The following is a 17,029-nucleotide window of genomic DNA, read 5'->3' as shown; positions in this document are numbered from 1 at the left end:
TTTGTAATATGTTGCATTTTATGTCTTCTAAATTCAAATATAATGAGACCATCTATATTTTCCTTTTTTTCAAGAAACCATTTCTTTATTAAGAGTCTGGTCTATGATCATGAATATAATGAGACCTATTTCTATTTTTTAACAATAAAAAAAAACATTTCTTTATTAGGGGCTGGTCTATAATCATGAATATAGTGAGAACATTTCTATTTTCCTACCTTCTCCATAAAAGCTATTTCTTTATTTGGTGGCTGATCTATTTTGAAGATATTAAGCCCATCTCTAATCTCCTGTTGAGCTTTCTTGAAGGCCATGAGTTGTTCCTGAACTACACTGATACTCTCTAAAGCTTCTCCTGTCCCTATAGTACTAGTGAACGGTCCATTCTTCTGAAAGTTATCTAACAAGAAATGTACTTTTTTCTTGAACTCATCAGATTGAGCTAGTAATCCTGCTTTAAATATATCCTGAAAACACATATAATAATTTTTAAAAGAGTTGCATATACAGACTAACAGACAGGTGCACAAACTTAATGATAAAAGATAATGCCTTCTGTCAACATATATTTATATGTTCCACTGGACACTTTGTTATAAACAATGTCATAAAATCTGATGATATTGGAACAAATGTTCTATACCATTTATTCCATTTGGAACATATACTGTAATATTTATTCATATTTGGAACATATACTGTAATATTTATTCCAGTGGAAATAATATTCCATAATATTTTTTTTCAATTTGGAGCTTCCATTATAAAGAAACTTCTATTTCTTCACACCTTTGCTATCAAAATATGCACTAAACAAAGGATAGACATGGTTTTTACAGGAATTTAACTAACAACTCCATTTATTTATGGGTATGCCAAATAAGGTAGATATATCAAGCAATATGTAGGTGAATTAAATACAATATAAAAAAAAATCCAGCAATCAATGTTTGTGTTCACTACAAATATATACCTTATGTTTCTTCAACATGCCTTCAGCCTCTTTCAAACTCTCTTGGAATATAAACCACTCATCTTTTAACTTTTCTTGTGTCGTCAAATACTGTAAGAGAAAGTGTTCAAAACAAATTTCAAAGATGTCATCAAATCAAATTATAGAAACAGAAATGGCAGATAATATATTGCTTTCCTAATTCTAAAGTCCTATATATCAATGATTGGTAGAACCTTACAGTATTAATTGTTCTTAATATCTCTCATACACAGGTCAAATTATACCTTATATATTGGTTAGAATATCCATAATGCACACAAATTGTGATTGTCTCCCTCGTTTAACATGTATGTCGTATTGTCAATAAATAAGGTTTAGTTAAAATATTTATAGAATTATTTTCATAATGCTTTATATAAAAGCACATAGTGCTCCTTAATAAAAGTATATACAATCATTGGACATTTCTCCTTTGGAAAATATAGAAACTTCAAATTTACATTGCATGAAAGAGATCTACAGTACACTTAATGTCCAGTGGCAACTATTTGGTACATGATAAGTCTTCTGATAAAATTTCCCCATTCTGACCTCACATGATAAGGAATTTGTACATCCTGCACAACCAAACAGACACCCAACTTTGAGAGGGTTTTATGTCCAGTATGAAGAAGACCAAGGGATGATCATATTTCTATACCCAGTCCCCCTTGGGTTAAATCAGAAAACAAAAATTTTATTCTACTTTTATTTATACCTTTTCTTCTACTGTAACTTGATATTTCTCCAGAACCTGAAATTGTTCTGCCAGTGGTGCAAACTTTTCCTCTGTCGCTTCCAGCTCATTATGTAATTTGTCCCATAAGTTTAAACTTATACCTAATTCTGATAATGTCTGGGGAAGCTGATTTATTCTGTAAAATTAAACTACAATAATTAGTTAACAGTAAAGATGATTTTGACTGAAATGGCCCTTTTGGTTTTATGCTCTCACACAAGTTTTACATTGTTGTATTTCCAAACTTTTGTTCGTGGGCTGTTGAAGGCAAATCAAGAAACATGTGTTTTATGCACAGAAATTATATCATATATATTTTGTTTATCCTGTGCTAGTGGTTTATGCTACTTAAGTATCTAAAAGTCTTGGAACATAAGTTCATCCATTCATACAAATGTGTTTGAAAATGGTTATAAACATACAAAAAGGAAAATGCAGTATGTCTTAAAGTTAATCCATGCAAGGCAATCAAAAACCACAAGGAAAACAAACATTATGACCAAAACAAAAAAACTATCAAAAGCCTGACTGTCTATGTTACACTATACAGAAAACTTTGAGTAAGACAAATCTTTTCACCTGTCTCCATTTTCCACTAGGTAATCCTGAAGATCCATCAGACTGGTGATGGACATTTTCTTCAATAATTGTGTGAACTTTGTTTGCCACTCTCGACAGTGGCTCATAATGGCTGTCTTCAGCGGAGAACAATCAATCATCATAAACTGTATGATTTCTATGGTCTCATGAGCCTCCACATTATTGGCAACTTCATCATATCTGTAATAATTCATAATGGCAAAGTTCAAAGGTGAACAGTTGGTAATCATAAAGTAAAAATTTCTAACAACTGGTCTTAGAAAAGTTGTAGATTCAAAGCCTGGGCAGATAGATTGAACTATCACTAATAACAACAGCTTTATTTAGAAGGGGGTATAATGTCATTTAAAGGGTTGCTGGTTTCTGTTACCTATCTTGTGATGTATGTAGTTACATTTGTAGTTGAAATAATAAAGAGTCAGTATTTTATGTTTTATTTAAAATAGAATCCTACCAACTCTAGGACACCATGATCAGAGTGGAATATTTTACAGCTAAAAAAACTTTGGCATCTTACCTAGCAATGTCAGAGTCAAAAGATGAAACAACTGGACCAAGGTTCTGATAGCGTTGTATAAACATTCCTTTGTCTATCTCCCAGATCTCACGGTAATTGTCCCAGGTCTTTATATAGTTCAGCATGTGAGTGGCATTAGTCTGCATTCCTGTGTTTATAACACTGTGGATCTTCCTGGCCTCTTCACTTCTTGCTATCATTTCATAGATTGGCTTAAAGATAGAAATAAAATGCTCTTCTATCCCATTCAGTAAACAAAACCATGTTCTAATCTCAACAAAACATGGGGTACAAGTGTGTGACATCACAATGAAACTTGCAATGTCTGTCGTAATATGGATTTCAAAATGCATATTTCTGTGGGTGAGGCTTTAGGTAGAAGATTCAAAGAAACCTTTTAAAATGTAAGACTCAAACTATAGTATCATGGATGATATAAATACTATATGTTTTAGGCAGTTGGGATGGTAGATATAAATGTATTTGGTAATTTACAATGCAGTTGTATTTTAGACTTTTACAGATTTAGTGAATATTCAGAAGGTACCATTTCTTTAAATTAAAATAAGGTTTTCAGTTTATCAATTCAACTCAGACAAAATATGTGAATTATTTAATATCTGACCTCTTTGACACTTTCTTTTGGTGTCAACAGACTGGGTAGTCTCTGTATCTGTGATAAAGCACTAGTTATATAGCCATATTCACTGCTGACAGCATAGGCTAGCTCTGATAGGGATGGCTCAAACTCAACCTGAAATATAGCAAAACCAGGAAATTGTGTTACCTTTGATTTCTTTGCCAGATTTATTTCATTGATATTACTCCACAGCTTTGTTCATTAATTCACTAATGTCACGTGATCATTAGTTTGCAAAAAAAAACCCAGCTGAAACTGGTGTCTTAAACTTGCAGTTAGGTGAAAACTTTTTCCTCTATGTTGAAAGCCTAACTGTGACTTTGAGATGAAGAACAACAATACGAACCATGATCCTTTTGTTCCTTTGCTATTTGTAGATTTTGCTGTTTACATACTGATTTTGTTTCATGGATAGAAACCCATATTATTTATTTACCTTTTTATCCTTGAGCAAGACTTTAACCTTGAACATAGGGTTTGGTGGATTTTTGCCATCTCCATTTATGGCTTTAGACAATTCCTGTAGAGACCATTTCACATTTAGTCTGAAAGCTTCTTCCACCATTTTATCCATTTTCTCTGTATATTTATGCCAGTGTACCTGCACCTAAAGAACATCATATGGTAAAAATTATATTTAAAGTAGATCAAATGGTAAGAATTATATGTAAGATCATATGGTAAGAATTATATATAAGAGCATATGGTAAAAAGAATTATATGTAGATCATATGGTAAAAATTATATGTAAATTATATCATATGGTTAGAAATATATGTAAAGGCTATAAAAGATCCATTTATACTTGTATGCAAAGGAGTAGGTCCGGTAAGGACAGATTTTGGCCTCAAATTTCAGGTTCATCTGATGAAAGATTTTGACCACTTTTTAAACACTTGAGTGTCTATTTCATTTGAAACAATTAGGTTATGTGAAAGATTTTAATTGATTTAGTCATCAAAAACGACCTGATTATAGCTTAAATATTAAAAATGTACCAAATATGCCGAAAAATGTCCCTTTTCAGATGGTTTTTGTCAAAAACAAATGAGGCCACTTTCGTTTTAAACAGAAACCGTCTAAAATTTAACTAACATGGTAGAATTGTGAAGATTTCAGTAATTTAGCATGACTTAATGGTGCTACTATCCGATTTATGTGCATGGTAGGGTCAAAAACAGCCCATATTTATGTAGCAGAAGCATTCTTCTGTCCAATAAATAACTAAAAATTATAATTTTCACAATTTTGTAAACCTGCTATATTTTGGGGCCAAAAAGGGGTCTTACTGGACCTACTCCTTTGTATGCCATTACTTAGACTCTCAAAATATTGCATCCAAATAAATCAAATTTTACATAATAATAATAAGGAATTGTTACATGACACTTGAAGATTAATCAGAGCATAGGTCATAGGACCATCTTTAACTTGCAGTAAGCTGTGAGATTTAATGTTAAGGTATCACTGGCTTTGAGGTGTAGAAAAGTAAAATATGTTCTGTTCTATTTCTTTAAGTCTGTCTAGTTGGGGATTTGTGTAATGAATAAACAATCACTTTCTTTTCCGTTATTTTGAACGTCTTGATTGACAAAATTTGTGCAAGAGTTACAACCTTCTGTCACCATGTAATAGATGCACAACTCCCTTCTAATACTCGCTAAATTGAACTTATACTGACTGCTAGACTTTACAAAAATCTGTTAACTGAACAATTTTAATTTTTATTAGCCTTGCTTAGCTCATGACTATGATTTAGAAGCATGTGAGAATAATTTATGATGATCTAGATATATAAAAAATAGATTATATAAAAAAGAAGATGGGGTATAATTGCAAATGAGACAACTATCCACAAAAGACCAAAATGACACAAACATTAACAACTATAGGTCACCATACAGCCTTCAACAATGAGCAAAGCCCATACCGCATAGTCAGCTATAAAAGGCCCTGATAAGACAATGAAAACAATTCAAACAAGAAAACAAACGGCCTCATTTATGTAAATAAATGAACAAAAAAACAAATATGTAACACAAAAACAAACGACCACTGAATTACAGGCTCCTGACTTAGGACAGGCACATACATAAATAATGTGGCGGGGTTAAACATGTTAGAGGGATCCCAACCCTCCCCATGGGACAGTGGTATAACAGTACAACATAAGAACGAAATATAAAAATCACTTTTTAGGGAAATGTGAAAATAGACTTGGAGGATCTGATGAAATGTGAAAATAAATAAAGAGGATTTAGATAAATGTGAACTTAGATTATGAGGATCTAGAGTATTGTTACAATATACCTCACTACCGTCCACTCTGAATATTTCATGGGTTTTCTTCATTGTCCTGACAATATTCTCATGTATCTGTGTCAATCTTTTTGTAACAATCTCTCTATGTTTAGTCTGAAATAGAAAAACAAGAAAAATTAAGAAAAATGAAACATTTGATATTTACTTTGTCATTTTCATTGGACTTGTCATCAACTTTTAATCTGATATTAACTAATTAAAGGTACACATACCTCTACCTAATAAACTTTTTTTTAGCCAGATACAAATTAGTGGTATAAGCTCTCCTCCAAAAAAGGATAATTATAATCAACTTGAACATTACTTTGAAGGATAATAGGCATTAAATAACTGTAATTATCATAGTGATATATATGTAAGTGTACCATAATGTCCATATTGTTCACAAATGTCACACAATTACTAGTAGTTGTAATCTTAAATTTAGACATTATTTCAATACATCAAATTTAATTTCAAATCCCATGTTAGGTCTGATTTATATTAGGAATTTTGGGACATATGTATAGACAGACCAAATCTGGGTAACACATAATGCCACCTCCAGTGACAGCTGGGCATAAAAACCCTTTTCAGCTGTTCTTAATTTAAAACTGACTTACTTGATATGAATCAAAATCCATTTTCTCATAAACTTTCCCAGGAAAAATCTTAATCAATAATAGTTCACTGATTTTCACACACTGATCAGCAATCTCTGTGTTAGCTCCTTTATAATCATCAACAATTACTTGTACTTTGCTGGCATTATTTCGACAATCAGTAACAAAGTATTCAGATATACCATGTGACACCCATGTTAGTTTAGACAAACCAGGGTGGATCTTTTTATCAAGGAATCTTATTCTCTCTCTGAACAGGGCTCTTTCTTCAAATGACAATGCTGCTATGATCCTGAAACAGAGATTATAATTTTTTTAACAGCATCCACTGTATATTAATAAATATTCCAACAAGATTGTGATCCTAGTACACATTCTCGTTTTCTATGTCCAGTGGACTATGAAAATGGGGTTACCTGGGTAAAAAATCTAATTTAGCATTGAAATTAGAAAAAAAAAACATGTTTACTAAGTTTCAAGTTGATTGGACTTCAACTTCATCAAAAACTACCTTGACCAAAAACTATAACCTGGAGCGGGACAGACGAACTGACGGACCAACAGACCAGAAAACATAATGACCATAAATGGGGCATATTAAAAAGATTGACTGTTTTAGATAACTGAAGTTAAAAAATGTTTTGCAAGAATTCATTATGACAATAGTAAAACAATGTGGAAAATATATGAGTTACATAATGGGATTTCAGGAAATGTTGCATGCACAATAAAGTTTTAATTAGAAATGTGAGTACATTGTATTTTATTTTGCAAAACCTATCCTTTCACAATTTTCCCAAGAATTCACACACTTAAATATTATTAAACATAAACAAAAAACTCAAGCCTACTGGGTAAATGAAAAATTTTAAAATATGAAAATATAAAGAACAAACAGTGACTTCCCAGCAGATTACACAATCTTGGCTTTAATGAAGTTCATATGAATAAATATCAAACTCAAGGCTCACTTTACAGGGTGACTAGGGCAGTCAGATTACTTTTTAATATGCCAAATAAAAGAATGGCATAAATAGGATACAAATGTCAAAATTAAAGCAATAATGTTAAACCAAACGAATTGTATGCAGGGATTGAACAAGCAACTCTTTCTGAGGTATTACAAATTCTTCCTATTAAATAAAATAAATAAGTCACTTCTCTTTATGATTCTTAAGTAGTGTGAGCTCTTAAATTATAGTTAGGTTTTGGGGGATTAAAAGGGGTGCAGACTTTACATAACTGCTGACTATACATGGCTGAATACGGTACTACAGCATCTGAGATATATCTTACATTGATCTTTTATTATTTATATAGACCATGCTTGTAATTATCTATGAGAACAAAATGAACATATTTTTATATTGTACTTTATCATACCTGTTATAATCTCTGACAACCAAGAGAACATGCTCTTTCAAATTTCTGAGATCTTCCCTTCTGTTGTAAGCCATGCGTACATAGTGAGGAATATCAAAATTCAATCTCTCCCAATAATGTACCTCCTGGAAAAGCTTATCAAGTCTCCTGAAATTAAAATATAAAAAAATATAGAACTTTTCTACTTTTGTGAGAGAGAAAAAACATGAACTAAATGAACAATTAGAATAGTAATATCCAATCAATGACAGTCTCTTATATGTCACAACTGATATGGGTTTTCTATGGTCAAAACTGATATTAAACCTTAGCGTGTCTCTCATCTGTCTTGAGTGATATCTAAAATGAGATCTCCTCTTGCTCCAAAATTGATCCCTACCTTGGAACGTTTCCTATCTATCATAACTGATATATCTCAAATAAAATCTTCTCCAGTATCAAAATTGATCCCACCTTAGAAGTTCTCTGAACTGTCGAAAGTGATATCTAAAATAAGGTCTTTCTTTCTCTTACAACAGAAATTCAACTTTTAAGTGTGTTTTAGTTCATAAATTTACATTTGAAATAACTTACTTGTCAAAATTGATATCTAACATTGGAGGTCTCTCAGTACTTCTACACATCAGGGGAATGTCAAGTAACTTCATTGGATCCTAAAACATCAGATTCTCCATTTATATACATATTTATATATATATATATTACAAAGAGTTTTACATGTCAATACACAGACCATACAATATATTAAGCTCTGAATCTGGTCTAAATGATAAGTAGCCAAACCATATATATATAATTTAAATCTGGTGTAGGTGACAAGTGGCCAACCATATATAAAGCTCTGAATAATGTTTCATTGCATAAATCAACTTAACAGTCTATAAACAATGTTTCTGAAATAATTTTCAATGTATGTCCTCTTTGACTTTTTACTGAACTGATTATTTTCTAAAAAAAAAAAGTCTTCAAACAAAAAGTACTTACTTTAACAATACACAAAGTCCACTCATGAAAGGTTTTCCTCATGTACTCATCAAGAGCCTGATTTAACTGTATAAAGGCACCTCTAACCTCTTCTCCAGTCCCAGTAAAGGGCAGGAAATGGGACTTTGATAGCAACTGTTTATAAATAAAAGATAGAATAAACTTAGCTTTAATAAATGTTGGCAGATTAAAGAATACCTATGTCTAATTCTATTTAATCCAAATATGAAATCAAGAAAACATTTGCAAATTTGTAGATGATAAACAAATAATATTTTTTTGACAAAAGGAATCATTTTGGAATAGAAAAAAAACATTCCTACAAATAACTGACAATGATTAAATGTGACAATTTTTTAACAAGAAAACCTGTGTATATCACATTGATATATATGAATACAGACTGTTAACCTTACATTCATGTTTCTTTGTATTCTATTCCTGAGATGTCTGGCCCACAGAGCTAGTCCAGCATACTTTGGATGGTCAGACATTTGTAGTTCTGGTTTGGAGGATAGTTCCACCTTGACACAATTTAGTTCTGCATTAAACATTATAAACACATCCTTGGTCTTCTTATCAATCATCCTCTTAATGGCCTGAAAATATAAAACATGGTTAAAATAGATAATATTACAATTTTACAACTCTGAATTAGTTGTCTATTACATCATAAGGAGTTTATTTTAACTGCCTATTTTCTGTATTATTATCTGTTTAGTTAAGTTACTTTAAAAGCAACTGAAATACATGAGTCTTTAATCTAACCAAAAGATATAAAATATTCCAAAAAGCATATGTTTCTAGTAAAACTTAACACTTTCCTATCAGAAATATTTACATTCAAATAACCTATGGCAAATTTGTTTCATTATAAATGGCAGAAAACATCAAAATTTGTTAAGGCATTCCTCAATTGTTGTCACCTTGTCAAAAGCATATATTATGACTTTAAAATACCTTCCTTGTCAAAAAATGTCAAAATTTCTCATCACTTTGTAATTTATTTTTGACGGCAGTTCAAGTATTGACAGTATAAGTTGTAATTCCTGTCACACAGTCCACTTACCTCCCTTTATAACATATGACAGAAAATATATCCCATATTTAAACTGTCACAGTAAAAATTGCAAAATTCCTTCATTACTTATCTTGATGACAACTACTATAGATATTCAATAAATTAACTGCTAAATAAGTAAAAGTTCTTTGTGATTTCTATAATTTCCTTGCTGACAAAATCAGTGACTTTTGTCACAATGCGGAGAAAATCCTAACTTACTTCCCTTGTCACAATGCAGAGAAAATCATAACTTACCTCCCTTGGTGACAGATGACAGAAAATATCCAATAATTCCACACCTCCTTCGACTGTCTTTACAGTTTCAAATGCCGAGTCCATCATATTCTGCATCATGATCTCTAGATCCTTCATATTGTCTCGAAATCTAAAGTACATACAAATCACTTTTATTTATTTTACACTGACATTTCCAGTTTACCTGCACACTGTGTCTAAACCACACCGGCAAAATTTGTTCGGACTCGATGGTATCTAACATACGGCACAATGACGGAACATTAATAGACAGAAGAAAGATAGGTTTCTCCTTATTTTCTTATTTTTTTTATGATATCGAAGAAAATAAATACATATACAACTATTTTCTATTGTGATATGCAATATTTTCTACAACCGTTCTATATTAATGGAGAAATCAGTAAAAATGCACGTCAAAATGACTAATTGAGTGAACCTTGCCTAGAAATTGTTTAATTTCTCGTTAAATCGTTCACATTGTAGGGAAAGAAAGGTACGGGAAGATAGATATTGACACGGAGATCGCAAATTTAGTTATTATGAGCATCTCAATAATTGTAACTCTGTGTATGGAACGAAAGAAATGGGTCATGTCAAAATGGAACTGGCCTGGTTCGTCAATGTATACAACCCGGTTTCGTCATAGATTTCAAAATGCATAACCCGGTTTGGTCAAATAAAAAAAATCATAATCGCATTACATTATAATTGATTATTTAACTCCAGCGTTCAAAAGGAGTTTTGTGGGTCGTTCGAAAACAAGTTCGTCGCCGGACAGTGGCTTATCATTTATAAGAGTCTCAGATTCAAATAAATAATAAGCAAATTCCTACTTTTATAGAACACAAATATTTTAATTTTACTTTGCATTCCGAACTTTTTTAACAGCATATTGAGATTAAAGCTTTTTAAATATGCGTTTTCTATATGAGTTATGGGAAAATATGTTGAACATGTTTAAACTTGAAATTAAAGTTTACGGTCTTAAAAATCGAAACACACAATTGATATGTGATTTTCTCGCACAAAAGAATGGACACCTTTATAAGTAATCTAATCATTCCATGTATGTAATCTTTTCTACCATCGTTAAAAATAAATATTCTGAAGGATATAATAAGACAAATGTATATGCATGCATAATCGACATAGAAAATGAATGTAGGATTACAACTACCATGCATTAAAATAAAATTTATTTATCACTAATTGTAACTATGCTGCTGTGTACAAATTAGTATAATAGTCTCATGTCATCGATAAAATTCAATAATAATTATTTTGTTAACATTATTAAAAAAAAAGAGTCTGTACTGTCGCCATTGTGTTATGATGATCGTACACTGACTTGTATTGTGACAATATATACAGACAGACGGATTCAGTTGATTTCAAAGTGGGCGTATTTCGAACAACTTTTTCATACCGCCGAGCATAGCGAGTCGAACAATATTTTGATTATTTTTTGCTTTACAATTCGTTAAATACAGGAATCAATATAGTTTTGGCAACCAAAGGTGGGGTCGGGGCGTGCAACCTATACGTCATCTAGATTCGCCACTTATCTTATAAAGTGTATACTGAATTAAGATATTGTAAGAAATGAGAAAACAGGAACAATCGGGAAATCGGATTATGTGAGTTGGATTATGTTTATTATAATAAAAGCCGAATATCAAGTTCTTTTTATCGATTTCTATACATTTTTCTCAAATATATATGTAGGACTCTAAAGTGCGATGGGGACGCTAAAGTCCGATGGTCACGCTAAAGTGCGATGGTCTACGCTAGAGTGCGATGCCTACACACGCTACAGTGCGATTGTCCGCGAAAGTGTAGACGTAATAAACGTACAATGAATTATGACATGACGTGAACAGTCGTTTATACAAACGAAAAATAAACAAGCCGAAAGACAAAAGTTAAAAATACAAAAAAATGTATTTGATTTTAAATAACTTTAAACGAAATGTCCATGACTTTTTTAAGTTAAACCTAACCGTGCTTTGTTGGCTGAAGTATCAACCATTTTCCTTCGTTATTTAGTAGATTCATGCGTAAATCATAAATTGTCCGCTAAAACATTATTTTGTACAGTGTAGATAAATATAACATGTAGTGATGCCTTTGTGTTGAAGGTCGTATCTTGACTTATAATCGTTTACTTTTATAAATTATTAATGCAGTTGGATGAAAAGTTGTCTCATTGGCACTCATACAGCATCTACCTATATCTAGTTGTACTCATTACGAAGAAGAAAACTATGCGAATATTGCATATATGCAAGCAAGCTAACTAAAGTCTTACTCTACAAGCATTAGGAAATAAGCTCTAATCCCTCGAACTTTACTACATTGGTTCATTGCACTTAAGCATGATATACAATCGTACGTTCGTAAACAAAACAACCATCGCACTTTAGCGTCGCTCCGTGATACACCATCGTACTTTAGCGTAGACCATCGTACTTTAGCGTGACCATCGCACTTTAGAGTACCATCGCACTTTAGAGTCCTACATATATAAAAGTTATATAGGAAAATGATAAGACAGACAAATATACAAATAAATCGACGTGGCCGAGATCCTTATAAAACTAATTGACCATTAATTACGATTTTTTTTCCATTTCTTTGCGTTTTTACACGCCTGTCCCAATTTTGACAGGACATTTTATTGTATACACCCGTCTGTCCTTCCATCCGTCCGTTCCCCCATCTATCAGTCATTTGGTCTGTCCGTCCGTCCGTCTAGCTATCCGTCTATCTTTCTGTACAGCGTAAACATGTCGCACCGTAACTTGAGAACAGTTTATCTAGTTTTCATGAAACTTAACAAAGTTATTTCTTGAAATGGTCAAACTATTTGTTAACCTTTTAGTGAAAATCAAATTAAATCTTTTTGAGTTACAGAACTTTGTAAGTAAAACAGGAGTTGGTTTTTTTAACATGTCGCACCATATCTCAAAATGATTTATCAGTATTGCATCAAACTTTACACACTTCTTAGTAATATAAATCTTAATTTCTGCATTCTTTAAGGTGATGTTTTAAATTTTGTTTTTTAAGCGTTAATTAGGTTTTCTTTGTAAAAAAAAAAGGGGTCACATACTGCGATGTATCTCAAAACCTATATAAAAATAATATCATAATGTTAATATTAAAAAAATGATAAGATATCAGTGTTTGCTATTGAGTATTTATATTCCATTTAAAATTAGTTTGAAGATCAGTGAAATAACGGATACGACTTTCATTAGGAAAATGTGTAGTACTATAATTACCTATGTAAATAAATGTAAACACGCCAAGTTTACTTTATAATACATATATACTTAAATTCTTTCGAAAGACAATGTTCAGATCCGTGTTAACTTTGCTTTTCATAAATTGTTGGTTTTAAAAAAATATAAAAAAACGGGTGATATATATAGACGAAACCGGGTGTTGTGTAGTAAACAACAATGACGAAAACGGTGTATTTTAATTTGACATGACCCATTTCTTTCGTTCCATACACATAAATACAAGTTTTGAGACGTTTATAATGACTAGTTTTGCAATCTCTGTGTCAGTATCTTTCTTCCCGTACCTTTTTTCCGTACAATGTGAACAATTTAAAGAGAAATTAAACAATTTCGAGGCAAGGTTCACTCAATTCGTCATATTGACATGCATTTTGACTTATTTCTCCGTTAATATAGAACGGTTGTAGAAAATATTGCATCTCACAATAGAAAATAGTTGTATATGTATACATATTCTTCGATATCATAAAAAAAATAAAAAAATAAGGAGAAACCTATCTTTCTTCTGTCTATTGATGTTCCGTCATTGTGCCGGATGTTAGATACCATTGAGTCCGATCAAATTATGCCCGTGTGGTTTAGACACAGTGCTGCAGATAAGTCACAATTTACATGATTCTTAGTCTTTAAAACATAAACTAACATTGCAACTGCAGTTTCTTCATTCTGAAAATAACTTTTAAGGGTAAGTGACTCACCTTAAAGGTCTAAATTAAACAATTCAACAATCTTATATTCTGATATTTGTTCAGTCTTGCCCAAAAAAATCATAAAAGATTCTGAATACAAAGTTTTATAGAAAAGAAATATTAATGATAATAAAGAATACTTTTGAGTTAATATTTGGTGGGTAAATAAAATAATGTAAGTTTGTAAAGTAATACATTTAAAAGTATCAATAACAACCTGTTAAAATCATCATGCCATGAAGTGACTTTAACATCTAATATTTTGTTTTTGACCAGTCCAAGGTTCCTGAGCATCCTATCAAATGTTTTCTCTATTTCAAGAAGTCCTTTAGCCACCTCTGGACCTTTCTGTCCAGCAAACTGTGGCATATCACTCTTGTTACCATCCTCCATTCTGGCAAAGTGAACCTGGGCATTACACACCTATCAAGTATCAATTCAGATATAGTTATCAGTCCATTATAGGTGCTTAACTTCACAGCAATGTAATACAATAATAGACATATTTTGTATGCTAAATAGGTTTAACATTTAGTCAACTTCTAGTTTTATTGAAAGAAGATTACTAAGTGTATCATTTACACTTGAACATTTAAAAAAAAAAAAATTATGGGACAGTTTTGTCCGTTGTCTAAAAATTGGAATAATAAATACATGCAATAATTTCTAAATTTATAGTATTTTGTTGTCTGTTCTATCCGGTTGTTGCCTCTTTGACATATTTCCCATTTCCATTCTCAATTTTATTTATTATGCCTTTAAAATAAAATACTAACCTCAGTCAAATCTTTACATCTCTGAACAAAGGCATCTATCTGAGCAAAAATGTTACTTATATCAAGAACCCATGGTACAGGAGAAAGCTTGTGCTGCATTTTGGAGGTCTGAAAATAAAAAATATAATATGTCACTTATATCTGAAATATAAAACCAATGGAACATTAAGAAGCTTGGGATGCAGGTTAACTGTTTGAAATAAAATTTTGTACTCTTATTCAAAATAAAATATGCAAAATGGTTTCACATTTTTCATGTTAGGGCTTTTATTGCTGATTTTACAGTATAGGTTTTTTTATCATTGTTAAAGGCTGCACTGTGTCATATATAATTGCTTTTATCTTTGTCATTTAAACTCTAGTGGATAGCTGTCTTATTGGCAATCCAAGCACATCTCCTTAATTCTATATTATTTGGTCAAGTAGTACATGTAGCCTCTGCTGATATGTAACTTAAAAAGTGTAATTAAAATGGCTGTACCAGAAGCCAATTACTGCACTATCATTATATAAAGGATTACATAAATGTCTTATGGTCATGTCATACTATAACAATATTTTAAATGAGTGTTGTGAACAGCAATCAAAAATATACATATTAGGGAATTTAATTGATACAATTCTTTCATGCTATCCCAAATCAGACTTTGCCATCTTCAGTGGCTGATAGTCCACTTGTACTTTGACTTTACAATTAAATTCACTTTTTATTTTATTTTTCACTGACCTTCTCATACAGATCTTTCCATACTTCACAGCTGTCAATACACTGCTGTAGTGTCAGTAACCCAGACTGTACATAGCCATCAAATAGCCTGTCTAAATCAAGAGCTGCTCTACATCGGCTAATTATCTCATTACTGACCTAAAAATGTAAAATACATGTTTCTAAGTAACCCAGACTGTACATAGCCATCAAATAGCCTGTCTAAATCAAGAGCTGCTCTACATCGGCTAATTATCTCATTACTGACCTAAAAATGTAAAATACATGTTTCTAAGTAACCCAGACTGTACATAGCCATCAAATAGCCTGTCTAAATCAAGAGCTGCTCTACATCGGCTAATTATCTCATTACTGACCTAAAAATGTAAAATACATGTTTCTAAGTAACCCAGACTGTACATAGCCATCAAATAGCCTGTCTAAATCAAGAGCTTCTCTACATCTGCTAATTATCTCATTACTGACCTAAAAAATGTAAAAAAACATGTATCTCAGTTACCCAGACTGTACATAGCCATCAAATAGCCTGTCTAAATCAAGAGCTGCTCTACATCGGCTAATTATCTCATTACTGACCTAAAAATATAAAATACATGTTTCTAAGTAGCCCAGACTGTACATAGCCATCAAATAGCCTGTCTAAATCAAGAGCTGCTCTACATCGGCTAATTATCTCATTACTGACCTAAAAATGTAAAATACATGTTTCTTAGTAACCCAGACTGTACATAGCCATCAAATAGCCTGTCTAAATCAAGAGCTGCTCTACATCTGCTAATTATCTCATTACTGACCTAAAAAATGTAAAAAACATGTATCTCAGTAACCCAGACTGTACATAGCCATCAAATAGCCTGTCTAAATCAAGAGCTGCTCTACATCGGCTAATTATCTCATTACTGACCTAAAAATGTAAAATACATGTTTCTAAGTAACCCAGACTGTACATAACCATCAAATAGCTGGTCTACATCAAGAGCTGCTCTACATCAGCTAATTATCTCATTACTGACCTAAACCAAAATTTGAGGATCATTTTTATTTTCTGATTGGTTGAAAACAAATGCAAAGTTTTACAATTTCATTTTGGTCAGAATGCATAGCAAACTTATCAAGAAATGTGGGTGTTTTTTTTTTGTGTTCACCTCACCAGAACTTAGTAAAAAAATAAACAAATAAATTCTAAATATTTCTACATTTTGTGGTATTGTCTTATAAACTAAAAAATATTGATTTAGTTGAAATGATAGGACATTTTTTAAACAGGAACTCAATTTTGTCAGCTATCTACATATCAATTTATCCATTCATGTAACAAAATCCTGGATATGTACATTTATGAAACAGTTGATGCAGGATTTCAATTACGGTAATCAATCTGGATTGAAAAAAAAAATGAGAAATCTCCAAATACATGTGTCTTATGA

General features: G+C 31.6%; 1 protein-coding gene across 1 annotated transcript in view; it reads right to left on the bottom strand.

Moving 5' to 3' along the window:
- The window catches only part of LOC134712724 (dynein axonemal heavy chain 2-like), a 92,237-nt gene that overhangs the window by 55,472 nt on the left and 19,736 nt on the right, over positions 1-17,029 (bottom strand). Inside the window, exons 8-24 of the mRNA XM_063574561.1 lie at positions 15,603-15,740; positions 14,876-14,983; positions 14,317-14,522; positions 10,100-10,229; positions 9,198-9,380; positions 8,782-8,916; positions 8,371-8,450; positions 7,798-7,944; positions 6,415-6,706; positions 5,801-5,905; positions 3,927-4,097; positions 3,476-3,604; positions 2,851-3,062; positions 2,313-2,513; positions 1,713-1,869; positions 974-1,063; positions 219-467 (exon numbers count right to left, since the gene is read on the bottom strand). Coding sequence (XP_063430631.1) covers positions 219-467; positions 974-1,063; positions 1,713-1,869; positions 2,313-2,513; positions 2,851-3,062; positions 3,476-3,604; positions 3,927-4,097; positions 5,801-5,905; positions 6,415-6,706; positions 7,798-7,944; positions 8,371-8,450; positions 8,782-8,916; positions 9,198-9,380; positions 10,100-10,229; positions 14,317-14,522; positions 14,876-14,983; positions 15,603-15,740 — 2,733 coding nt within the window. The remainder of the gene's footprint in view (positions 1-218; positions 468-973; positions 1,064-1,712; positions 1,870-2,312; positions 2,514-2,850; positions 3,063-3,475; positions 3,605-3,926; positions 4,098-5,800; positions 5,906-6,414; positions 6,707-7,797; positions 7,945-8,370; positions 8,451-8,781; positions 8,917-9,197; positions 9,381-10,099; positions 10,230-14,316; positions 14,523-14,875; positions 14,984-15,602; positions 15,741-17,029) is intronic.

The sequence above is a fragment of the Mytilus trossulus genome, chromosome 3 (assembly GCF_036588685.1).
Source record: "Mytilus trossulus isolate FHL-02 chromosome 3, PNRI_Mtr1.1.1.hap1, whole genome shotgun sequence".
In the NCBI taxonomy this organism is placed as follows: Eukaryota; Metazoa; Mollusca; class Bivalvia; order Mytilida; family Mytilidae; genus Mytilus; species Mytilus trossulus.
Note: the sequence above shows the minus strand (reverse complement) of the source record. Positions and strands in the feature narration are given on the sequence as shown.